A 27,933-nucleotide genomic window follows, 5' to 3' on the forward strand; every position below is an offset into this window, starting at 1 on the left:
TGGCACCCCTATTTTTTGAAACTGATTTTCGTTATCGTAATGACCGGAACTATTTCTAAAAATTATCAAGAACTCTTTCTATGGTTCTAAATAACTCAGAACTCTTAACAGAACTATGATAACATAACATAGGGGTGCCAACTTCACACATCCCGCGCGCGCTATGCGTGCGCCTTCCTCGATTTTATATAAAAAAAATTGATATTTTTATATAACGTTTGTTTAAACTTGATTAATATTTTTTGAGAGAAATCAGCTGATAACTGTCAAAAATATTAATCGAGTTCAAAGAATTACAACATATTATTTATAACATAGTATTATTTTAACTTTTATAACAAATTATATTAAAAATTAGCAAATTTTAAAGGTCTCTTCAAGACCTACAAAATGAGCCCTCAGAAAACTTCTACGACTTACACTTAATTGTTGAATTCAAAGCTTAAACGTTTTTTGCGAAAATTAAGACCTGTGTAAGTCGTAGAACATTTTCTGAGAGCTCATTTCGTAGGTCTTGAAGACCTTTAAAACGCGCCCTCGGAAAATGTTCTTTCGAGAATCGACTTAGCATGCCTTTTTTAGGAAGGGATTTTTCCTAGAAAGTTTTGCAATAATAAAGAGTACCATTGATAAAAAAAATCGCAATTTGGTGCAATTATCGCAAGCTACAGAACGTACCCTCATCTCCGGGAATTGGCTCTGATATGTGTTGAGTGGTACAAGAACCTGGTCCGCGAGCTTGTGAGTGAAATCTTGCCACAGCATGTCAAGATTTTGTGCCTGCACGTACAACAGATCGTGTCCAGTCCATTGGCTCTCGTAAATTTCATTCAACGAGTCCATAAGCGTCTTCGAGGCAGCTTGCACCGCTGAGAAATTAAATGTAGGCATTGGTTTTTGTTTTTTTTATTAATGATTTTTCAATTATTGCTATGAATGCGTGAAATTGTCGTGCACAGCGAGACTAATTTTTAATAGAGAGAAAACTTTCTCAAACTCAAAGACGTCTCGTAATGCGATCATTAGAAGAGACACAGAGCTATTTTGTAAGCCGTGGAGAAACTTTTTCACGCCGATTTTTCACAAGTGACACATGTCTTTTTACTTCAGGAATACACACGACGCAGGTGACTACTTTCCTGACCTACATCTAAACCTCTTCTCGTGCATTCACCTGCGACGATAAGGCGGTTGTTAACAAATTCCTCGCTGCAAAAGTTGCAAAGTGGCTGTCATTCGCGTTGGATTTCACACTGACGGCTATTTAATTCGAATCACAACAAAACGAGATGAAATCAGAATTCTAGAGTCGATCTCTTCTACATCGTATAAATCGGTGTATCATTATCAAATTTAAATAATAAATTTGATTAATACTACATAACATTGCTCTTTTCTTATTTGATTACTATATGCATGTACTTGATTTACATTTTTATTTTTTTGCAAATGAAACTATCTATATATAACCAATATATATTATAATTAATTTCCTTTACATATTCTAGTAAAATAAATCAAGATATTTTCTAGGAGAAAATATCAATGATTCAATAATAAGGAAAATACATAATATGAAAAAATTATGGGCATTCTGAAAAATCAATTGTATCAAATAATCATATTAATTAATGAAAAATTAAATAATACCAATGATATATCTCCTAAATGAAGTTACATTATAAATTAATTTTGATTAATGCTATATTATGCGTAAAATTGAAGGTAACATAATTCATTGTGCTGATTCATCATTAGTGCAAATTACGACAAGCGACTACCGCAATTTTTCATGTGATTATTTTTTTAGGTCTTAGGTACTTCAATTTGCAATGAGCTGTGCACGCGTAGTCGTTAATTTTTTTCTTAGTTCGTCACCTGGAACTTGGACTTGTGGACTTGTGGAGCGTGTAATGATGAAAATTGCGACGATGAATCGTCGATGATATGATTTGTAATACGTTGAATACGAAACATATTTCGTCGTATTTTCCCGTTAACGGTTACCGCGACTTTATGGCGACGAAGTCGCCGACTATTTATCGACAGGTTTCACATTCGGCTTCCGCATGCGGGTATTTATACGCGTCGAACGATAAAAGAAAAGCTGAGAGCCATTGACGCGGATTCCGCAATGCTCCAGAATTAAAACACTTCCGTCCAGAAAATCGCACATCGCTGATTGCATTTGTTTAACGGCGTCTTCGAAGCCTGCGTGCATTTTTTTCGTACATTCCTGATTTTCAATTGTATCTTCGGTATTTATAAAATTCAAGCAGTTAATCGTGTGGAAGAAATGCTCTTCGTTTATTTTTCTGTAGCTGAAAAGCGGAAGTTGTAAAACGTATGCAAATATCGACGTAGCTGGTGCAACCAAGTATAGAAACATTGGCGCGACTAACTCGAGTGGGATTAAAGATCAAATGACATTTCTATACTATTGATTTCGCGCGTGTTTGTCAGTCTCGTCAGTTGTCGAGACTCGCTATTAAAGTAAGAGAGAAAGAAACCATGAGATGCACCGTCGAGTCTTCAGCTTTTAAAACACATGATCCGAGAAGCAGTTAGAGATATCTCATTGAGATGTGAAAGCTCTTTGCTAAAGATTGTCGTACGCGGGCATCAATATCTAATATAATTTTCTGCTGCATGAATTGATAACAAATTTATATTAATGCATATAGTAGTTGGTATTACAATGTATTTCTACAATAATATGCGCTGTGATATATGGATTATACTCTTGTCAATTATTTTCATTATAAAGTATACTAATCTGTCATAAATACGAGGAAAGAGCAAGAATAATTATTTTTCTATTAAAATTTGGACATTGAAAAATTGATATATATATATATATATATATATATATATATATATGTACATATATCTATTACAGAGGAATGCGAAATAATTATCTTATCATACAGATTATTGGAAAAGTCATGAAATTTGCTGTATCAATTTCCACGACTACAGCGTTTCGATTATTCAGCTGGTGATACTCGCGCGTGTCTCGCGTATGTGTGTATCGATATATCTAAAATATATTATCATGACAGATGTTTAATATTTCGGGCAGATCGACTGGTGCCGCAAAATATTGCTGCGAGTTACGCGCGGAGAGTACTTATTTCCTTATTAGAGTATACTTTCTTCCTGTCGAGTCTCGTTTCGTCTGTGCACGTGTATGTGAGATTTACTCGTGCATTATTGAATATAGTACATGTGCGATTAAAATATTACGTCGATTCCTTCCGACGATAATTGAAAATCCCGGTGAGTCTGCGCAGAATCGCGGTCATTATTCAATGTCTGTTCGTCATTCATCCGCGATAGAAGTGTTGGCGGATAGTAAACAGTGATTTTCCCGATTGACCATAACAAGCTTTCATTAAATTAACCGAAATTAATATCGAACGTGGAAGAAAGTTTTTAAATAACATTTCTTTGGCATTTATGATATAATAGAGAATTATTTATAATTAAATAACTCTCTTTAAAACTCGAAATAATTAAAATTTTTTTATTATATTCCTGTGCATGATGCAAATATTTTGCTATTAACATGTATAAATGAATATAATTTTTACATTCATATATAAAGGAAGCTGCAGTAAATCTGGGATAATATATTGTATAATTTGCTGAGTTAAGCGCATGTATCGATAGATATGTATGTTTTTTTTGCGTATTATCTTTGCAATTCGCAAAAAAACACAAGGACAAAGTACGAAGTTATACATTAAGTAATTCAACCTCCACGTGAGTTCAAAACAACCAGGTCACGGTAACGCAAGATTGCTCGAACAATTATTTCTTTTTAATATCGCGTTTCGCAGAAATCTGTTAATTCAAACGCTGATCATATAAATAAAAGTTCTATAGATGTAAAAAATGTTCTATATTGCTTAAATCATAAATACGACAAAAGATTACATTAAATTTTCAAAAATTCACAAAAAATATATTTAATATTTTTATATAAATTTTAATTTTTAAAGAAGCTTACATATTATATGTGTTTATATGCCCAATTAAATTTAATAAACTATAATAATTAATAACTCCTTTTCTCTCGACCAAACTGGCAAATGTATTTATTAATTACTATCACAGAGTGATAGTAATTAATTAATAAATACATTTGCCAGTTTGGTCGAGAGAAAAGGAATTATTAATTATTATTTTTATTAACTGGTGATTCCCAACATCTATCTCAAAAAATTTAATAAACTATATATATATTATATGTGTTTGCATATGTGTAATTAAATTTAATAAATCGAAAAAAAAATAAATGTAATTTATCGGAGAACTTATCTGAAAAAGAAACTTTCGTCATAATTTTTTATTGTTCTGCATATTGAATTATAAAAGTTATATTCAAGATATTGACTTCTTTTGCTTTAAAAAAAAAAGAAAAAAGAAAAAAGTAGTACATAAATAGAATTGCTCCTACTTTGTAATTTGTGACTATGCAATTTGGATTTTTTATGATAGTTCAATCTCCATAATTATTGCTAAATTAGCGTTTATGTAAAGTTTTAATGCCACATCAATTTCATATGTGTTATAAATAAAATAGATAACCAAACACTAATTAATCGAAGGTTAAGACATTTAATCCCGTCGACAAATGCCACGTAATCGCCACACTTTCAAATGAAGAAAATCTCTTTAGTAAAATATTAAAAATGTAAATTCATTTACAGATGTAATTCATTTATCGATAAAAGCGCAGTATTTTCCTGTGCACTTATACATATCTAAACTATGGCGCGCTTAATAAATAACGACCACCGTTTAAAGGAAGGACAAGTTATTAGAGAGTTTTGTTTCACGCGTGACGACTTACCTCGAACACATCTGATGTAATTGTTAAACTCCTTTTGCAGTCTGTTGGCGGAGTTCTGCTGCCTCGTGAAGTTCTGCAGATGTTCGTCAAATATATCGTCTGCAGTTCGATCGACCTTGCCTAAATTTTGAAGAAACTGTAATGAGAAAAAAATACATCTTCCATTAGTTGTATCGTAAGTTACACAATTTTAATATGCGCGAATAATAATTTATAAAAATTATAATATACACACAACAGTACATAAAATAATAATATAGAAGTGAAATATATTTATATATTCTCTTATAAAGAAAGAAGATATACAAATGTGACTTACACATTTATATAAAATTTATTATATGTGGATATAAAAGAGTGAAATCTTTATACAATATTCTTATATAAATGATGACTAATGAGACATAAAGTGAAAGAATACAATCGTGATTTATTGAATCACCGCTTTTATTTAATCGAAAAGCTTTTTGACGAAGTGGAACGAAGCTTGCGTAGGTTCCGTTCCCATAAATGCGTATTTTGCGTAGGTGTAAAGTACCTCTATATATAAGATACTCAACTTTTTTCTCCTCAAACTTTTCAGTTTAATCAACTCTCAGAAAAAAATTTTTTAAATATGATTTAAGTATGTCTAATTTTTTTCATCTTAAATGTATTTATTTCATATATTATGGTCACTTTTGAAAAAGATGACATTTCTTCGTCAAATTGTCTTTTTTATAATTATTTATGATATTTATCGTTTTAATTTTTGACAATAAAAATCTTTGTGCTCATATTATTCACCATTATCGAACATCATGTATATTTCATAAATGTATATTTGTGGTTGGATACAGAAATGCGGTCAAACGTATGAATGTCATAAATGAGGCCTTTGAACCGTCACGAAATGATGAACGACACTGCCTGTATTATCGTTTTGGAAGAATCGTGATATCTTACCTAATATACATATAAGCCTGTTATCCTAACTTTATTTATTTCACGAATGTTTTATGTATTAACATAAAAGTATTAATGTTATAAAATGTTGCACATGTTGTTCTGTAAATTATAAACTGTTTAATTGATAAATATTTTATAAATTTAATTATAATTTAATAGATAATATAAATAAATATGAATTATATATATATATTATATATATCTCCGACGAATTTCTTCATTAAAAGAGTAATAATAAACTTACACATAAAATAATAGCAGGTAAAATAGTTATTTTATCGAATGCGTGAAACTGATTTATATATATGTTACTTTCCTGGCTTCTCATAGCCAATTTAATAAAGAAATCTATTAAAGCCTCTATATCCCTACTACTATTGTTGTTGGCAATAAGGCGCGACGCGTTGTGAAAGGATGCGGATGATGTAACAATAGCTATCGACCGCGGAGAAATTTCACGCTGGGAATGCTATTCGTCCAGTTCGATTTTCATTTAGCTCTGTAGCACCTGTTCGATTTTCAATGACGGTAAAAGACTCGCCTTTCCGGGAAATTACGTAAAAAAACCGCAACGATCAGGAAACTCACAAAAACTTACTTTTTAAATTTTAAATCAAATAGTTTTGATATTTATTAAAAATGTGATATATTCAAACAAAGCAAATCTATATATTTGAAATAAAATTTAGTTTTATTTTTCTGTCGTTTGAGTCGAAAAAATTTCATAATAATTTTATCGCTTTTCTTCTTGAAAAAAGTTAAGTTTTTTTTTTTTAAATATTAGATAATAGTAAATGATGTATTTAAAGCGAATTTCGTTCTAGATGGACAAAAATTGAATGAAAAAATCTTTTTAATTTATCTTTCGCATACTAAGTGAAATGTACAAGTATCCTTTATACGATAAAACGTAGCTTTTGATATTTCAAGGGTTAATCGAACGCTAAGAAAAATGCTGTCGGCGGCATCTCTCTTGGGCTGGGTGAGAAATAAAAGGCTGTAATGTTCGCGATGGAAATCACGAGGCATTGCGCAACCACGTCTATCGCTGACTCTATTCGCGGAGAGTCTAGTAATCCATCTGCGAAGGTAAAAGGTGCGCCGACCTTCTGCAAACATGCTCTTCGTCCCGTCCCGGGAAACAAGGAGATCGTGCGCACGCGTATCGTGATATACCACTCCATTTCCGTTTCCATTTTCCGTGAATTAATCGTACTAATTACATACTGTTCGAATCTTGTAAGGAGATAGAATGACAAATGTTCGAGACGAACTAGTTAATCTTTCTCCTGGCATGACCTTAAACCATACTTGTATACCGCAAGTTGAAAGTTTGCAATTTACAGATGGTTAACGGTACAATATGCATTGTATAAATCTACATTTGGAATGATGAATATACAATTAGTAATGTGAGAGAAATGACTAATTAAATTTTTAGAAATTTTATCGAGATTTAGCATTTAATTTTCGTTAAGCCATTATAAATAAAATTAATGAATTGACAAATAATGTTGTGACTCCGATTATCAAAATAATATCAACCATGAAACAATGATATTGTTTTTATTTATCTGATTGGTTGTGCTTATGTGGCTAAAAAAATTCATCATAATAATTCATAATTAATTCTTGAAACTGATATACAAAGAAATGGATATATGATATGTTATATAAGAAGATAGAGCGAAATGGGTAGATAATATAATAAACGTATCACATATCCAAGTCTCTTTGTGAATCCAGTGGTATCTCTATCAAAACGTGACATAGTATAACATCAATAAAAATAAAAAAGATAATGTATATCGGAGACGCGCGAGACATCGCAGCTGCGACAGTATAATTATGAGATCCACACGTTTAATTACGTTTATTCAACAAAGAGAGTAGCTATAATAAAACGCATGTGTGCTGCCCGTGTCCGGCCCATGTTTCATCTGTTATCAGAAGCACAAACGTTTAAATTAATTCTTTCAATCATTTCTATGGCGTTATTAAGGACGGTTGATCCGCGCAACGATGTTATTTACCACGTCTCTCTGCACGCTTTATTCCGACAGAACGATTTATCTTTTATGGAGAAATATTATTCACGGAAGCACAAAATGCAGAACTTGAAATAAAAACTGGCTCGATATTATATGGCATTTAAAAAATAGCATAATTAACTTTTATATCTTTAAATAAAAATTCTTTGTTAATCTTTCTTAAAAAAATTTTTTTCAATAAAAAACAATAGCTAGTGCGTAACATTATTAGATCGTTTTATTACAATTGTACGTAAATTTGTTGGAATATGCGTGAAATATATCAAGTTGCAATTTTAATATAATAAGCTCAATCGCAATAGACTTACAAGGTGCCAGAGAGCGAGATTAAAGGCCTATTAACTTTCGAGTCAAGATCATTTCCTGTGTCTGCTGTATATAATTTTCTCGGTGCAATCTTAAAGATACTCTACGTTGCTGCAATTTTTGTTTTGCTCCGTCGAATTGAAAGATAGCAATGAGAAAATTTGAAGTTTTATTTATATACTTATTTATTCAAATATATATATTTCATATATATTATATATACGCCACATATATTTAAAGAAAAGAGATTAAAGTATATTAAAAATAGATTGTCTTCGATATTTAATCTTTCGTGAATCATCGTGTAAAACGCACTTTTATCACGAGATAAGTTTTCGGACGTGTCCATATTAGTGAACCAACAAAAATAATGTCATTGGAATGAGTCAGATAAGATGATGCCGAGAAAAATTCCGTCCCGCAAGCTGCACCAGTTGAATATATGCAGATATACTATATTCGATATACGGTATATCCATTATACCGTTAAGCATCGTGATGCGTAATATTTGTTTTATGGAATAACGCCTAAAACTTGTTATTCGTAATACAAGGCATAAGCGTAATATCCTTTTTTGCACTATAATCAACATATGTTTGTTAATCGTAAATTTAATAAAAAGTTATCGGATCTTAAGGAGGCGATATCGCGGTCGTGATTAAATTTTATAAACCGGGACTAATATATACAACCTTGATTAGTAGATAGACGAATAGATGATGAGCCTCGCATCATTGACCCGGCCTACTGTACACGACTATTGACGTTTTTACTCTCTCATATGATGCGAGACACGATTTTTGTCACGATTCCGTATGCCTTCGCGTACCGTTATTCGGTTAACGTATAGTCTCTATTCGATACCTTCGATAGCAAGCGAGAATGAAGACTGAACTCGTTTACACGCAAAGCCGACTTGCATATATTATACACAACGCGCGTGAAACATCTACATATATAGCAATACTTGTAGTTATAAGCGCATCAAATACTGAGACAATACAAGAAATTCTTAAATCACGCAATTTTTATAAAAAATAAATAAATAAATATTGATGATCTTTCACAGATCCTAAATAAATCTCTCGTAACATTTCATATACAAATAATTCCATATATGGAATTAAACTTTATAAGTTTAATAAATACCACGCATTCTACAAACGTTGTAAAAAATTCCTGATGGTTTTAACGATTTTGCCTGATTGGAAATAGCTGTCAGCACCTAATCGCGCCGTGACTCTCACAACTTTTTTTCGAGACATTACTGTCGACAACCAATTACTCGCTGCTTCCGGCGTTTTCTGTATAAATAAGAAAACTTTCTCTCGCGCTTTAGATAACGTGGTTCTAACGGGAATACGGAAGATTCCTCATCATGACGTTTGGCTCTTACGTCGAGCATGAGCAGAGAGGGATTTTATTTAAAATTCTGAGTCGTCTTTCCGGTGCGAAAATTCTCGTCTCGATCCGATTTTCTAGAAGCTCATGAACAGTGTGATGAAAAAGCATTAGAAAGAAATTAATAAAATTAATGATTCTTTTTACTTCGCTTTTATATCAAGGAATAGTTGGAAATGGGTACTCGTAATGATCGAGCATTGAAACGTGACCAATTACAGTTGTTCGGCTACTGGTACATTCGCGTGCTGCTGGTTTTCATGTACACGAATAGTAATAGCATTGATTGGCAATGACAGTAATTATAGTATAGATGTGACACATATAGTTAGCATTAAGAAAACGATTCTGTAAGTCTTAAAATATCTATATCCTGTGTATGAAATAATCTTTAAAGATTAATATTTTTTCTTTTCATCAAGTTTAACGTTATTTTATATAGAACATTAAAATTAATGAGAGTATATTTGAAATTAGATGTTATATTTTTAATAACATTAGATCTTCAAACTCAAACGGACCCGGACGTGTCGTTTCCGAAATAGATGGTCCTCTCTCGACTTTATTAATAGTCGAGCAGATGACGCGAATGTGCCGTTGCATCGCTATTATTGTGCCATCCTATGGCCCCGTTTCGCCACTTGCCGGTTCACATTGTGCTCCGGGAGAACCATTGTCGTAGAGACGTCGCGAGTGATGTAGAAAAAATAATAAAGTGTAATAACGCACGATAGTTGTAAAAATTACATAAACTGATTTTCTTCGTGATGCTATAAGAGTATTGTCCACATTTTCTATATAAAATAATTTTCTTTTAACGTATATACAATCTCTCTCTCTCTCTCTCTTTCTGACACAGATTGTTAATTAAGATTGCAAATTAAGATACAATAAATTTTTTCATCTTAAATATATAAATTAAGATTTTTTAAACCCGTCGTATTTAAAAAAAATAAATATATATAAAATTATTAATTATTATAATTAAAAATATATGTCACATGTTTCTCAAGTGATCTCATTAACATTTCGCGCGATAAAATTCGTATGGAAAATTCGCAAAATAATCCGGCGTGTACATCTAAAAGACGAGATGATAGTAACCCGTTAACGAAAGTGACGAAACTTTTCCACGGTCGCGACACGACGAGCGAACGGAAAAAGAGGCCTTTTTCTCGAGGTTCTCGGCCGAGGCGAGCGCGGAACCAGTCGCTGAGACCACCAGGAAGGAACGAGAGGAGTCGGAATGTTGGCGCGAGGTTCGGACATCAACCTCTCGGGCAGTCGGCCCGCCGTTCGCCACGAACGGCCAATCCGGCGCTCATCGGTGAACGGTAATTCGTGCCCATACGCGACCCACGGTTTGAACCCCCTCTCGATCATGTAAAATGTAAGAGCGATTTGTACTTGAATACAACACTTTCGTACTTACATAATAAAGTGAAATGAATAATACTCGAGTACATAATATTCTTATGAAATAAAATTCAAGATATCAATTTGAATTATATTTTTAATGATTTTTTTTGTATAATTTTTTCTACGAGAATATTTTTTATATTTATTTTTTGTTTTGATAGTTAAGCGAACGCGCGATATCAATTTGATAATTGCTCTCTATGTCTCTCGAGAACTCGCCTGAAATTTTTGTGCTATCGCCAATTACTATAATGAGTCGGATGCAGTAAATATACATGATCAAGAGCTACCATTATGAAATAGTAAAATTACAATTCATTGCATGATCAAGGAAAAAAATTAAGAATCTTAATTTAAAAAAAAATTATTTGTTTTATCCGCAACATCTATCTCTCCAAATATTAATTTCAATACGTTATTATGTTATGTCATTAACTTACATAAACGAGCTAACAATGAGCAAAGATATTAAGAGAAGTCCTGATTCCAGCAATTCGTTAGAAAGACTATAATTTTTCGTTCGGGATTATTATATCCCGGCTTGTAACATAATAACAGAGCGTATAACAGAGAGTATTACAATTTCTTACATTGTCATGAAATCGTTGTTAAAGTTACACTTCTATATAGTGTTACTACCTGTTCTTCGCTAATTATATTTAACCAGACAGATACGTGAGTTTGATATTGTAGGTCAAGACGGGAATTTTACGAGCACTCTGTGCACCGTTAGAAAAAAAGAAACGATGCGAAAAAAATATGATGTTTATGCAGGGCGGCTGCAGCCGGTTGCAACCGGTACATCGCGACGTGCATCCGCAGAGTATAATATCGTATAATATACACATAGCATATTATTGTGAATTATTATAAGAGAAAGTCATATAATATATATCACCTCAAAATAAACGATATATTATAAGCTAAAACATGTATAATTTCACGCATTAACATATCAACGAGATATATGCAATAAATATTTTTAAATAAACTTCAGTTTTACAGAAAATTCTTTCTGTTTCTTTTATATATCTCTCTTCTTTATTGTATTATATAATATTTATATTATATTTATAAATATATATTTGTATTATATTTATATACACGTTCTATTATCCTATAATTAACAGAAAAAACTGACTTTTAACGAAAAAATACTATAATTATTTTTTCATAATTATTTTATTTTTAAAATTAGGTACGTGAAATGCAGTAAGTATATCTCATATTAAAATTCAGAACGCGCTATTAGAAGATTGTATATAAAATAATCGGATACTTAATTCTATACCATGTAAGCCTTGCAATCATTATCATCTAACGCCCCATGTATTTCTTTCTCCTTACTACCGATTAGAACCGAAAGTATGCTATTGCAAGATCGATAGAGAGTAAGATATATAGAGAAAGAGAGAAGGAAACGATGAAAAGAGTTCGGAGTGAACGGACGCGGGAGCCCTAGTAACCAGATTACTGACTTGTATGGCATTTTTACGTTTTACGAGACCTGAATTATCAATCGAAACGAATAAAATTAATTCGACACAAAATGTTGTATATGTGTCGAACTTTTGATAAGAAAGAATTTATTTTATAAATTTGCTAAATTTTTAAATTCTAAATTCTTAATTTTTATCTCTTTAGTAAAAGAGAAATAGATGACATACTTTTTGAAATATGCGAATCAATAACGGAGATACACCTATAGTTTCAAATAAATTTCATCCAAAATGTCGATATTATAACGGATTATTGCTGCAATTTGTTATAACGGGAGTTCTCTGGCGAGATATTTTGCGAGGTCGGGCCACACTCTAAATTTATGGCACAGCAACTGCGGTGCATATACTGAAACCTGGGTTGCAACTGCAACATTATTAGCCGTGCACCAGCCAAGTTGGTACACGCCTATGGAAGTTTGACGAAATCCGTAAATGAGGGGAAAAATGTTACAATTTCTTAACTTATCAATCTTATCATGTGATATTCCAGGCAGAGATGCTGATATAAATTAATTAAATTTAGGCAGAACGAAACTTATCTCGCTGTCGAACATCAATTCTGTGTTTATTAAACTTACATTACTCTGAGAGAGCAATACCTCCCCCTCCTTCTCTCTCATATTTTAATATTTTATATAATCACACATTTTTAAATTTTTTGTTCAAATGCACATAGGCGCACATATATTATATGTTTATATAATATTTATTTTTGAAAGTCTGCAGAAATAAAACGATTAATATTGATTGTGATCTATGAATTTTGTAAGAGATGCGAGATATTTGAAAGCATTTACAACGAAGATATAAAGTATATAAAGGTATTCGCGCGTGCCGTTATCGTCCTTGCGAGGGAGCTGCATTCATAACCTTTCCTTCCTTTCTCACCTGGTTTAAGCATCCTGGCTGGTCGCGGGCTGGTCGAGCTAACGGAACCATTCGGACGTTTAATCCGTCTCGAGTTGGAACCGGCCGAAGCCGATAGAGAGAGACAGAAGAGAGAGGGAGAAGGAGATATAAAGAATGCCGAAACAGCTGATCGATTATCCGGCCCCTCTTAAGAGATGCTTAAATAATTTAATACGATACCGGTACTGTTATTTCGGTCTGTATCAAATATCATAAATATCAATACCGCTTACAAGGTACGCCATAAAATCTACATTTCGTAAGACAATATTATTTATTGAATATTAATTAAATAATAATATTTATTGGATTCTCTCTTCTAATTAATTAAATCGATTTAACCGTTATTTTCAAGTCTTTCATTTTATTATTCATTTAAATAAAATATTTTTTGCACGAAAATATCGTGTAAATTAATCGCAAGAATCTTGAGATCAAGCATTTAGCTATTATACTACCGGTTAACTAATCCATTTGAGATTTCATAGCTCGCTGTCTTTTGCATAAAGATATGGCAAGTATACTCGGAATGTGACTTAGACAATGAGAATGGGTGACGGCTGTTGCAAGGGAGATTGGCATGTGCAAAAATTACGACATTGCACAGGTAAATCGTACGACCTTACATCGTTATATACATGCTCGTCCCATTGGCATCAAAGTGCTCTATTATTAATCTCGCTAACAAGCGTAATCTGTCGAGCTCAACGTATATACCTATATATATATATACTCTAATCTTCCGGAATGAATGTACAGGATGTTTCCAAATGCCATACCCAGGAAACTTTATCTATAGATTTCGAATAATTTTTATTTGATCCGTGTAAAAAAAAAATAGAGTTCATTTATAGAAAGAACTTACTTGGAACTTGTTTACAAAATTTCACAAATAAAAAATTTTTCGCCATAAAGACACAATAAAAAATATAAAACTGACGTTGCTTTTCAGCCTAATAAAGTTATCATGCTATTTACTTCTGGAAAATGATACCAACATATAGTAGATTTACTACACAAATTTATAAACGTAATTTAGAGCCATGTGTAAAAAAAATGACAAATTTGAACGCCGGATTCGAGCCAAAACGGTATTATCCTTTCGATAGAACAGATCTCCATGTGTTTGCGACACACACACATACATTATACACGATGCCACCAACGCATCGAATGCTAATTGGGCAGGTATTAGATGATCACCGTATTAGGTATGATGAAGTCGCGCGATGATGCTTGCGAAACCACCGTGCATAAGTGGTACTTATTTGGTCTCCGAATTGTGGTAAACCGTATAGCCTTTTTATGGTTCTCTCATTTTCATTTATGATAAATGCGATTGTTTTATGAAAATACATAATTACACATGTCGCGTGTCTCTATGCAGCGTATAATCTAACATTTTACATACGTAACTATTATTTCAACACATAATCAACTATCGATTAAGATATGTGAATATATGTATATAAAGTTTAAGGGAATATTGCTAAAAACCAAAAGTTTAAAATGTTAATTATATAGCTGTTAATAGAATGGTTAAAGAAAAATACAGCGTTTTTATATAACTAATAATAATTTAAATTCTAATTCATTATATATTAACTAATGAGACAAAATTTTACTCTTATTACAACTTAATCCTAATTACTGTGAAACTTTTTTCGCACGATTTATTCTGAATAATATAATTAATTACATGTGATGCAACATCATTATTTTCGTAGTCGCATTAATAACTGAAGATTAGCGTCACGTCTGCTTCAACTAATTGATTTTCAAGCCCAGCAGATTAATGCAATATCAAGATCGACTTTCAATTATATGATTATCTCTATTTAATGGCTACGCACATATTTAATCCGTTATATTACGATAAGTTTTGGCTAATAGTTTAACATTGGGAATTTTTATTTTTGAACATACTTTGTTATTTGCAAGATTTTTTTGTGCAGATATTTTTATGCAGTAATTATTTTTTATTATTTGTAAAGTTTTTTTTAATTGTAAAATAATGTTTAAATAAACCTTTATAATTTTATACTCGGCTACTAGATTTTTACATCTAAATCGGCTATATGCATATATTTCTCTCTCAACACAGTATTAGTGTTAAGAGAGTTGCGTCGTATGTGGATGAAGGCTAACCCAATTAGTATGTTTGATTATACTGCTGCGAATAATAAATTGAGCCGTGGCGAGATATAATAGGGATTCCTCCTAACTCTATGTGAAATTCTCTTCCATCCGAAATTCTATAGCTGGCATGCAATGTACAACGTGCAACGTTGCTCGTTCTGGGAACGCAGATGCGTTTTAATTATTCATCGACAATTTGTGTAGGGTCTAACAGCTACTGGCAATTGTCAGTTAGCATTTCATTAATTCTTTCCATGAATCTTTTAGAAAATTCCTGCTTTTGGCATAATAATGTGTGTGTGTATGCAAAAGAAATATTTTTATATGTATTGTACATATTTATTTTATGTGACTATCTGCATAATAAATTTTAGAAATTATGAAAATAAAAATGTGAGAATATTATGCCTTATATAACACATGCAATACATATTAAAACTCATTAGGTGAATAATTTTCACATTTAGAGAATTGAAAAAAATTAACTTAGTGTTTCAATTTTTTTTTAAACGTATACATATATCATCAACGTATTGCATATTTATTTTTATCGGATCAAGTTATCTGATAGAGTTAAATATTCAACATATTAGCACAAATAGAAATATGGTAACCACATTTCTTCTGTTTATATATATCTGCGACATTTTTAGCATTGTTAGTCAAGTGGTACAACAAAAGTCACGCTTCGGTTTCACAGTGATATTTTCGTTCGTAAAGGTAATATATTTTTCTAAATTTCACACATCATTGCGCACGACTCGCGATTCGAATTGCTTGATTCGCGCCGTATGCGCTTCAAGTTCTCCGGTCTGCTTAACGCGGTTTAACCATGATAAAAAACGGCCTTGATAACTCGTGCTGCACGCTGGGCACACGAAGGGTTAAAGCACGTCGAACCCCATTGTCGGGAGTGCGCGTTGATCAAACTGAATTGCCTTGACGATGCAGCACAGCGCGTAATCGAGTGGCAACTGCGGCGAAGGTCGACACGCGATTATGCGTTTCATCCGCGAGACGAATTATCCTCACCTTTAAAACGCGTCCTGGTATAAAAGTGTTACAAATTAGATTTTTAATTCGATTGAATTAGGAACAGATTATGTGATTAAACACCGATTAAACGCGGACTTTGATTTATAATCCACTTAAATCGTCAGGTTTTTAAGCATGACCTTCGTTTCCACTAATACTTGAAATAAATTTTACATTTTTTAAATCTAGATATTAGCTCTACAAATATTTGATACGATAAAATTAATAAGCTGAAGTTAGATTTTTTCAAAATTTTTCTGTTTTTAAATTTTAATGGTAACTTTAACATGTATTAATCTGTTCTATTTTCAAGTAAATTCGGATATCTTATATTCTGCACGGAAGAGAATAATATTCTCTGATATAATATACGCGATTTCCCTGAATTCTTTATGTCCTAACACTTAACATAAACCTCTCTTTCAGTCAGACTGTCATAATCCAATAATATTACGCTTCTTCCTGATTTTTCGAATTCATGGATCGCGTCCAAGTGTATACGGCGCCGCGAATTCGAGAATGCAGCAATGAGACTCGATTTTCCTAATTGAATGCAATTAAATTTGTTGACTATTCAAGTCGGCTCCATTCACTGATCGACCCTCGCAATTGAAATTTTACTGTCAATGTGACCTCCCCTCTAAAATACAGTGAAAAGTATTCTCAATGCTGCATTCGCTGCAAAGGAGATGTCAATTATGTTGACATAGCCACTTTAATATAATCGAATAAAAGATAATAAACGTGCAAAGGGAATATCAAAATCTGTCCTGATAATGAAATGGACAAAATTATTTTATCAAACTTGTTACATAAAGTAATGCAGTGCTAAATTTTTTTATACATATAATTTTTTCGACAAATTTTGGGTCTCGACAATTTTCGACAAAAATTGGGTCACTTAATTTTCTAAAGAAATTTCAATAGTAGAAATATTATTTTTTTATATAATCATTTTTGTTAATTATTAAAACTAACTATCTTTCTTAAACTCCTCAAATAATAGTAAAGTCTAATAAAAAGAACTTTTATTATCTAATACATCTTGAATGCTAAAATTATGTATCTTAATTCAACATGGATTAATTATCAGTCTTTATAAAAATTTGAAAATCTGAAATTCTTAATGTGAGCACAAGAGAGAGATTTGTATTATTTATATGTATATATTCTCTGGACTCTGGCTTAAATTATTCCGAGTTAAATCTAGTGGAATTAGCCAGAACAAGTCTGACTGTATATTTGGACTGTGGTTGCAAGGCAAACATCATTTCGCTACTGGGTTAAGTACCATATTAGGATTACACATCAGTTTACACGTCAGTTTACGAGAAGGTTAGAGAAAAGTCAGGAAAAATATTCGGACTCTAAATCCAGATTCAGCCATTGTTTTCTTACGAATAATTTCGTACATGTATATGTGTGTGGGAAAAAAATTCTGAATAAATAAAGAGATAAATCAGAATTACTTGAAATAGAAAAAAAAAACATTACATATACTATCTTAAAATACTTTTGCTTTTATTTTCCAAATTGCAATTTCATTGAAATTTAAATTCTCGGAAAGTTTTAAATTTATTTTTGCATCGAGAGAAGTAACGATATAAATTTTAATAAGTATTCTCTACACAAAGAAACTAACGTTACGTAAAACAAAGACCAGATACTTGACACTTGCAAACTGAGTCATACTAAATGTTCTCATTGAAAGTATACTCAGATATTCGCCGGTTATGTGTTCACTTTTTTGGCGGTTGACAATGCATCTCTGGCGTTTTCTAATATTAGAACTGGGTCATAACCCACAATCGTTTTGATTGTCTGTATAAACTAGCAGATTTATTTATTCCAAATAATAATCATATTAAACGCGAATTAATCAAGTTTATTTGTTTCATAATTATTGTATTGAACAAATTATTATATAGAGGTTTCAAAATAATCGGACGGTTGTGTCTAGTGTTTAATATACGAGAACCGCGAACGGAGAGAAAGGTCGCTATCGCTGAAAACTATTGTTATCTCACGTATGTCTGTCATTTGTCTCGTCTGTGCTTGACCATTAACTTTTCTTCCTCATATTAATTCTGGCTTGCTTTTTCCGGAGAGCACAGTTACCGTTAACGATTTATTTATCTTTGTTAATGTATCTACTTGCGATGTAAATGGCGTAACTTGCGCAAGTGCGCACAAGACGTAGTATTAGGCAATTCTGCGTTTTAACCGCGACAAGTCCCGTTGAAGACATTAGTAAAATTACATACGGTAGTCGTTTCCCTCAAAAAATATAAATTAGATAATAGTAGTAAAAAAAAGGAATATCCCTATGAAAGAAAACTTGTTGCCTCGTGTTACGTACATGTTTAAAAAAAAGCGGACACAGTATACCATTCGAAGCAAGAACCTACTTCTCACAATTTTCTTTTCTTACACACGTACGGGATAAAACAATATGTGTGAGCAATTAACTATAAAATAAATGCAAATGATTGACACCGCTTCATCCGGTATAGACACGCCTAATACGCGTAGATTAATCTGTTTTATCCGCGATAATTACATCATAACCGTAAAATATATGTTTTATCAAAACTTGTATTTTCCTATGGTAAACCCAAAGTCACTCAAGTTTGTTGCGTTCTCGATAAAATCGACATGTCGATGAATGCGCCGGTGACCGCTGTTGGAATTGACCGGGAATTCAAATGCGAATCAAGTATGCAAATGGATACGAGAAACCTGGCATGCGTGACGCACCGAGATGTCGAGTTTATTCGCGTATCGCGCGATATTTCTCAAATAAGGTTGTTTAACTCTTCCAAATTGATATTGTCATCGGTTAAAATTAATTAAAAGAAACATTGTATATCAAGATTCATGGTTGAAAGATTATTTCCTTACTTTCTTTGATGTAATAGAAGAAATTAAATTTAATAAATCAATATAAAATCTATAAAATAAAAAGAAAAAGAGAAACTGAAAGAAAAAAAATCTTTTCAAAAAGATATAAATTTATAATTTCTTTATTATATAATATTATCACAATATCTTTATCTTGTGAAAGGTAAGAGTATATGTTCAAAAAATCTTTTTTCATTAACTTGTTTTGTACGAAAGTTATAAATAAGCTGCTATATATTAATGCAGTCTAAACAAAGAACCGAATAGTAAAAGCAAATTGTCTTAAAGACGCGATATGTTTTCCGTCAAAGAGCTAAACAAAATCGCGCGATGGGCGAGATCTATTTTCGCGTAGCGGTGCAGAATCCGCGTTACTGGGTCGCATAAATCACGTTCACGTACATATGTACATATATCTGGATCCTTCGCGCGCGCTGGCGCGTAGAACAGGTGATCTCGACCTGAATTCGCAACCCAATTGGTCGGAACGAACGACGAACGATTCCGTTCCATTTCCGCTTCGAACGACGATAAAATAGGCCTCTCTCTCTCTCCCCCTCCCCCCGTGGCACAATCGCCGTGCCTTCGTCACTTCCTGCCGTGTCTACATTCCCTATGCAACAACGTCGACGGCCACAACCGACCGAGAGCTCTCACCGTGTGATTCAGGAAGGCTCCCGTTATCGCGAGCGAGAAATACCAGGACCGGTGTGCACCGGAGAGATCGGATCCTGTTCGTCCGGGTAGCCGTACCTAATCAAGGTCCGTTTCCTTCTGCGCGAACAACGATTGTCTACGAAAGTTTTTCGTGTTGTATGCAACAGCGTGGGATATATGCAATAATCTTATCACGTTTTACCGATAAAAAAAACCTGTTTCATTGCATAAATAAAATCGCGAAACCGCAAAAACATCGCCACATTATGATAATTTGTACGAAACACATGTATTGTTTAATTTTAATATTATTTTTGTATCATTTTTATTTTCGACATCTCTGCGCGAATGTTTATTTAGTTTATATATATATATATATATATATATATATATATATATATCAATTTAAATACTGTTATGTATATAGTTTCAAATTTTCTAAAATTACGAATGATGATTTATGCAACATGAAATAAAAAGATCTGTTCTTGATCTGATCTTAAAACTGCAAGGTATAAAATTTATACATTGAAATCTCTCGTTATGATCGTAAATTTATATACTAATCTCTACATTACAGACTAATATATGCTGATTCTTATTAATGGCCTTAACCTTGTACACCGAAGTTCTCCAACAGTTTAAACTTCGTTTTAAAAAACACACGGGGATCTCAACGATTCTTAATACAAATGAACCTCCAGAATGCCGCGAGGAAAGATTTGGAGACTGGAATATTGAACCGGTACCAAAGAATCCTGTTCCACAGGTGGCTGTAACAGATCTTCGCTCAACACCGACGCATCAGGTTGTCTCACGAGTTTTTTGAGATTCGCAAAGATTCGTGCATAATTCTTCGTGAATAATTTCTGATTATTCTATTATTGCACAGGCGACTGTGCAACTGTATTAATAGAAATAGTAAATTTCTACTAGCGAATTTATATAACTTGGAGATGTGATAAGAGAAATATGCAATAGCCAAAATTGTCAATTAAAAATTAATTATAAAGTTTTGAAAATATTGAAAGCCTTTTTGTTCTCCAATAAAATTATTGAGAATTAAATATATTAAAAATTAATTACTTCTTCTCAAAGTAAACTTTGGCTAGAAGAAAAGTACGACTTTATTACATTAATTACACTGTCAAATATGGGTAAATCTTTAATATATTTGAATTGTTATTTATTGTGCACGATTTCTCTACTTTATGTGTATAATCATGATGATTAATTCTTTTTTAAAATAAAAAACATCTTTTGCTGTTATTGATATACTCATTATAAAAGAAAGACAAATTTAATATATGCAAAAATATTTTCTTTAACCATAGTAATCTTTGCTTAAGCAGAATCTCAGAAAATAGGTGAAAAGTTGCAGAAGAGAAAATCAGTAGTTATTAATATCCGTAAACCGCGACGTCATTACGCCCGCGCGATATTTCCATACCGCATGAACCGCCCAGTAGATGATGTAAGAAGGAAACACCGCCATCGGATGCAGGTTGTTCCGCAACGAGGAAAGGGACAAGTGACTTGATTGGAAATTTTTCTTTTTTCATAATATATCATCATTTTTCTCTTTTTAGAAAATGTGCACATTTTGCTCCGTAAATCTTATTTAAATTTGGAAACAGATACGCCCTTAATTTATCGCCCATAATTTTAATTCTTTGCTTTTCTATGCATAAATGCAACATTTTGCGCGGAAACGATTTTAATAGATATTATAATTATATAAAAAATATATGTTACGAAAACTTTTACTCACTAGGTACTAATTGTACTTCACTAAACATTTTTTTCTCTCAAAATAAAAGAAAGTTGCGTCTAGAATGAATGAAAGAAGACGAACAAATGTAACGCAAAAACGCGTCGTTAGGAGACAAATAAGAAAAGCAAGAATGAGGAACGAGCGCAACATATCGTTAGAAGGCTAGCAACAAGCGCAAAAAAATATGAGCCATGAAGAGTGGCGAGAGACGAGACATAAAGAGAATCCGAGAACGACGACCGTCTCCGTCTGCATTTGTCGTGAGTCGTATTTATAACGAGCCCATTGGACTCAGGCCAACGTTATCAACTCTCGACGGTGATGTTTCAAACGATTGTGCGAAACTTCGTCGAAGCGATGTCTCGTGCGATGAATGTTATGCAGAGATAAACAAGTGCATGCGCATTTATGTGTAAACATTCAAAATATATTTTTTTCCCCAAAAATTAATTTCGACGGAAATGTATATTGCGCGCGTATACATATATATCTCTACAAAAAAATTATTTCATAGAATTGACAGAATTTAATTTAAAAAATGTATTAAATTTTTATTAGAAAGTTTATTCTTATAATATCTTGTAAGGAAAAAATTTGACTTATATATTTTAAATATTCAATAAATGTAATTAAAAAAATACAAAAAAATAAAATATTGCAATTTTCTATTATTCTGTGTTTAAAAAAATAGTTATAATTATAATATCTAAATATAATTGAGAGATTATATAGAAAATATATATTGTAATATATGTAGGTAGAAAAGATTTTTTCTTCAAGAGAATTTTTTTTATTTTGCTATCTTTTCAAAGAATGAATCTTTATCGCGCTCATTATTTCTTCGATAAATCAAGGGAGAGACTTTGGATGAGAGGCGGTAGGAATATTTGGCGCACAGTGAGTGTCGCTAATTTTAGTGGAAAACCGGAGCGTCTATATGTGCCACCGCGCAGGTCAACATCGGCATTTGCGACTAATAAACGACTTTTTGCAAAATTACGAAACAGAGGTGGAAATACCGGTATGCTATTGATGAATTCAATTATCGGTGCTGCAAGAAAATAATTTACGTCAACTATTGCGTTCTTATGTCGTTGAAAATAAAGACAGAGATCGTTCTTACCTCTAGCAACAAAATCAAACTCGTTAAAATTTAAATGACCGGTTTTAATGTATGAAACTGCAAAATCACGATGATAAATTCTGAGTTTGATGAGAGCAATACTTGTATCAAGTAATTTTATAGATTGTCGAGAAAGAAGAAAAATTGTGTGATAAACGTGAAATATTTTTACGCTAAAAAAAAGAATGCTATTAATTTTATTAAATTATTATTTTTGCAAAAATCGCATCTCTTCTTTCGATGAGAGAAGTACATGTGTTCTCGAAGCTGAGGATTTAAGCAATCACCTTCGCGAAAGAGAAACATTCACGCACTGTTATTCGTGGCAATGTGTGCACACCGGGACGCCTTTCTATTTGAGAAGAAAGGTCATTTGGATGCCCGTCTCAACTGCGCCTTTCTTTCGAATTCCACTTTACGCGACGAGATTGGCTTTGGATTATCTCCAAAGCGACGAGAAAAATAACGGAGACGCGTTAGAATAATTAATGTTTTAGGCTCGTTTTAGGCGCGCGAAGCAATTGAAAGAGATAAATTCGACTCGATTTGTCGTATTGCGAGATAATGTGAGTGTCGTGCAACTATGTGTGTCACAGAACATCCCGAGATGAGCTCTCTCACATTTAAGCGACTTGCGTAACGCAAAGAGCGCGTTACACCGCTGGTCACTACGCATATTACATTCGGTAATGTAAGTTACAGGAGTAAAAACTCGGAGAATTTTCGGTGCGCAAGATCGAGGCCTTTAAAATTAGCGGATATTAGTTAATTAATAAATTTCCATAATAATCATCAGTTATTTTGTAATTTTATCCCATATAATTTGTCGCATTTTAGGAAAATTTAACATATATATTCTAACTAATATTCTAATGAGATATTTCAACGAATTTAAAATATATCTCGTTATAGACTTGTTTCTCGAATAAATACTTTGACTACATTTTCCTCATATCATTAATCAGTCTGACACAGCGAAATCTAGACGCATTCTTTGCCGTTTCAAGTCTAGGTGTAGATTGCATTTCCATGCTATATGTGTGTGAATAAAGCAGCGATAGACAGAGAGATTTGATAAATGTACTGAGATAGTATCACCTAAAGTGTAAAATAAGCATAGATTACATCTTCATACGTAACAGAAGTGAGAGTATAGCATTGCACGTATATAAAAATGATAAATAATTATACAAGAAATCGACTAAGGTGTAAAACACGAAGTTTTTTTTAAGGATTAATAAAAATAATAAATGGCAAGCTAAAAATTGCTGGAGAAATTTCTTCTTTCGAGATAAATCGTTATAAAAAAAATATCATTGAAGGCAAATTAAAGTAAAAATAAAAACTTTTTAAATTCTAAAAATTTCGGTTCTGCAGTAGGCTTTGAGAAACACTGTTGCGGAAACGTGAAACGACGCGAAACTCAAAAGCGGTGTCTCCAAAGCCGCGGGCTCGTAGATATATTTGCCGGCGGTCGCGTCCGGGAACATGTCTCGGAGGACGAGAATAGTAGCCGGTCTCCCGGTCGCGAGGTGAGACACACTTAGAAATCTAGCGTCTAGAAGAACGACTATGTGACGGATACGGCGAGAGACTTGTACTATTAGGCGACTTCCGCGACAAAGAAATATATCGGCGGCCTTATTAAGAAGACGCCTTGCCCAGACGTCTTGTTTGAACGGAAATATGACAAATCGCGTTTCACTCTCTACGCGTCAAAATGATTGGAGACTGATTTTTCGAAGCGCAAAAATAAGATTAAAAAAGAGAAAGAGAGAAAGTATATAGGTATATCTCCGATAGGCGAAAAAAGATATATATATATTTGTTTCAATGTTAGCGCCGTTTCATTGTGGTTTGCGAATGTGAATGTAATTTCTAATACCACAGTTCTTTCTCCACGATACCGCAGTTCGAACTTTTGCGGTGAGAGAGGATACAAGTTCGCATTTTCTCGCCGTGCATTTTACGCCAAATGTGCTTTTCAATCTGTACAATGTCGAGTCAAAGCGATTTTCGCATTAGCAGACCATCAAGACTCTGAATTAAACAATCATATTTACCGTTAAATATATAATATAAATAAATTTTAATGAAAATATAAATATATATATTTAAATTAAATATAAATATAAATAAATTAATAAATCAATGCAGTCGAAATGTACGAGTATCAGAGGAAAATCTCAAAGTCCAATATTATTGTTATATTACTCAAAAATACTGCTGTGTGTTTGTGTCGTTACTTATATGAATGTTATCATTGCGTCATCGATTATTTTTCTAACTATGAGTTCATCGATATCGCGCAATCACTGACAGCATCGATATACGAGATGCTGATAGTAATTATCGTGTGAGGACCTCTCAACGATCATCGACCCACGCTTTCCCTGCCTCGAGTACTAATTGAACCTTCTGCACGCGAATGCAAGCGTGTGCTGGCACGTGCGATCAAATCTATCGAATGTTACCTCTTCCTTATTTTGCGCGCAAATAACAGTTTTACGAAAAAATATCAACTGCATTTAATCCTTTCGCTGCTTCTGGCGATACGACGTAATCCCCAAGAGTTCAGCTTTACTTCTTTTGGCGACTAATGGGTTATGCATGTCTCTCAGAAAGTTACACATAAATATTCAATATTTTAGTTAACTATGCGGAATGTAAATATGTTGACGAATAATATAAATTATATAAGAGCGATTTTTATCAAGATACAACGGTGCATATTAATAAAAAAACATTATTTGCCGCGTGAATGATGAATATCGCAAAATACTACGAATGATAGAGATCTAATGATTATCTATTATAATGATGAAAGGTTATTTAGATTTTAGAGTTTATAAAATTTACGAAATATGTGATAATAAAGTCTCGATTTTTTTTGAAATTGTAATGTAATTATCGTAATTATATATTGGAATATTTAATACATTTAATATTAAAAATATAAATTTCTTAATATTAAAAATAAAGAATGGCACGATGTCTTCTATATATTATCCTCTTTATGTTTCATATATATATATATATATATATATATATATATATATATATATATTGTGCAAGCATGCTTTTCTATCTACCTATTGTCCAAAGGGTATCGGTTTTATCTCGCTTCATTCTTAAACAGATAGTATTTTTATCACGATGCATTCAGTTCCTCTTATTGTCTGCTAGATAAGATTTTTATAACACTATGATTATATTTGAAAACTAATGATATGCTGGGATAATAATAAGACTGACTTTGTCAATAGCATCGTAAAAATAAATTGAAAGAATATTCTTCAGAAACTAACTCGTGTCTATTAAATATATATCGTGTTTTTAAATATCGTAAAGTGTGCATCGAAAAAATTCGCGACTTCACACTTCTCCAATAAATTCAGTATCTTTATCTGCGTTCGAAATCGCAATTCTCGATTTGCACGCAGGAGAGAACAACAAACTTACAATAGCTATAACAGTTTTAGACCGGTTTCACCAGATAAATCGAAATAGCTCCCTCCCTCTTTCCTCCTCCCTCGTGTTAAAATTATCTACGAATAAATTATTATGTATAAAAAAAACTTTTTGCTAAAAATAATTGAAGAAATCAAATATAACTTTGTGAAGCTTCGTTTTGCAACTTCACTTTCCTGGTGGAAAATAAGTAGATTTTCTTAATTTCGCGCGCTTCTTCGTTTTTCTCGTAAAACTGCATTGCGCACACCGTTGTTTTTTAACGACGATATATTTTATCTGCCGCGGCGAAACCGGAAAAGTCTGGAAGGCGCGAGACGCCAATTGTTGAACATTGTTATTCGCGCGTATACCGAGAACACGCGAATTGCGTGACGAGTCGCTTATACAATGCTTGCATCGCGATGCATCAACGAGGGCCGAGGGGTCCTCGCAGGTATATATGTACGCGCTCTCGATGCCGGCAAATCGCGGAAGTGACGATCCGTCGACGTGCACCATCGCGAGTGCAATCTATAATGCGCCTTGAGAAGCCCCTACTATAGATTATTATAGTCCCTCCCATAAGCAAATTTCCACAGTAACAGTTTGCATCAGCACTTCCCAAGCTCTGTATCACGAATCCCCGGCGATTTCAATGAGTTCGTGTTAACCGTTAATTATGTGGTTTAATACATGTGCGTACTTCGACATACGCAGTATCTCGTTATATCTGTGCGAAAAGAATTGTGCATTTTTGTAAATAAACGAATGACGAGGATTATAGAATATTTTTTTTTATCAGTAAAATTTTACATGACGAATGTAAATTGTAGAAAGATATATGTGTGACATAAATACATATATCATTAATTTAATGTAAATCTCTCAAAGAAAGAGACTAATCAATTCGAAAGAAAGCTTGGAAATTATTCGTTTCGAGATGATATCGTCAAAAGCATAAGAAAAATACACGGCATAAACACGCAGAAAGCAAATTCACATACGTGATTGTGCACATTGTTTCGTGTGAGGAAAAGTAGAGAGAAATTTCCAACTTTCTTCCGCGCTTTAGACCATTATTGCGCTGAAATGATGAAATGTCCAAAGTGAAAAAAAAATAAATAAATAAATCGCGTAAACAACATTTTTATAAATACGAAATCGTTGAAGGTGAATGACATGGAAAAAAATAAGAGAGAGATTCTCTTCTTGTGCGGAATCATCAAAAGTAAAATATGTAAACAGAGAGTGCTTCGTCTTGAGTGATTCGTGAGAATGTTAGAAGAGGGGTTTCGTTTCGCCGTAAATGCGCGAGCATTTATATTTAATCGCAGCGATCATTCGTTAGACTCAGCATAATATAACATCCTATACCGTCTTCCCTTCCCCTCCTCAATCCCCCTCGCGCTATATCTAATAGCTGTCATATCAGTTCCGCTTCGGATCAAGAACAACC

At 32.8% G+C, this 27,933-nt stretch overlaps 1 protein-coding gene across 5 annotated transcripts in view; it reads right to left on the bottom strand.

Annotated features, from left to right (window-relative positions):
* Positions 1-27,933, bottom strand: part of Amph (amphiphysin) — a 34,987-nt gene that overhangs the window by 5,392 nt on the left and 1,662 nt on the right. For all 5 annotated transcript variants that reach the window (XR_014425158.1, XM_083036127.1, XM_083036126.1 and 2 more), the window contains exons 2-3: positions 4,859-4,994; positions 679-869 (exon numbers count right to left, since the gene is read on the bottom strand). Coding sequence is in view for 4 of the 5 variants with exons in the window: in XM_083036127.1 (XP_082892253.1) it covers positions 679-869; positions 4,859-4,994 (327 nt within the window). In the remaining variant the exon portion in view is untranslated. The remainder of the gene's footprint in view (positions 1-678; positions 870-4,858; positions 4,995-27,933) is intronic.

Source organism: Prenolepis imparis, unplaced genomic scaffold (genome assembly GCF_030444845.1).
Source record: "Prenolepis imparis isolate NDT839.2.m4 unplaced genomic scaffold, iyPreImpa1.0 SCAF_4, whole genome shotgun sequence".
NCBI lineage: Eukaryota > Metazoa > Arthropoda > Insecta > Hymenoptera > Formicidae > Prenolepis > Prenolepis imparis.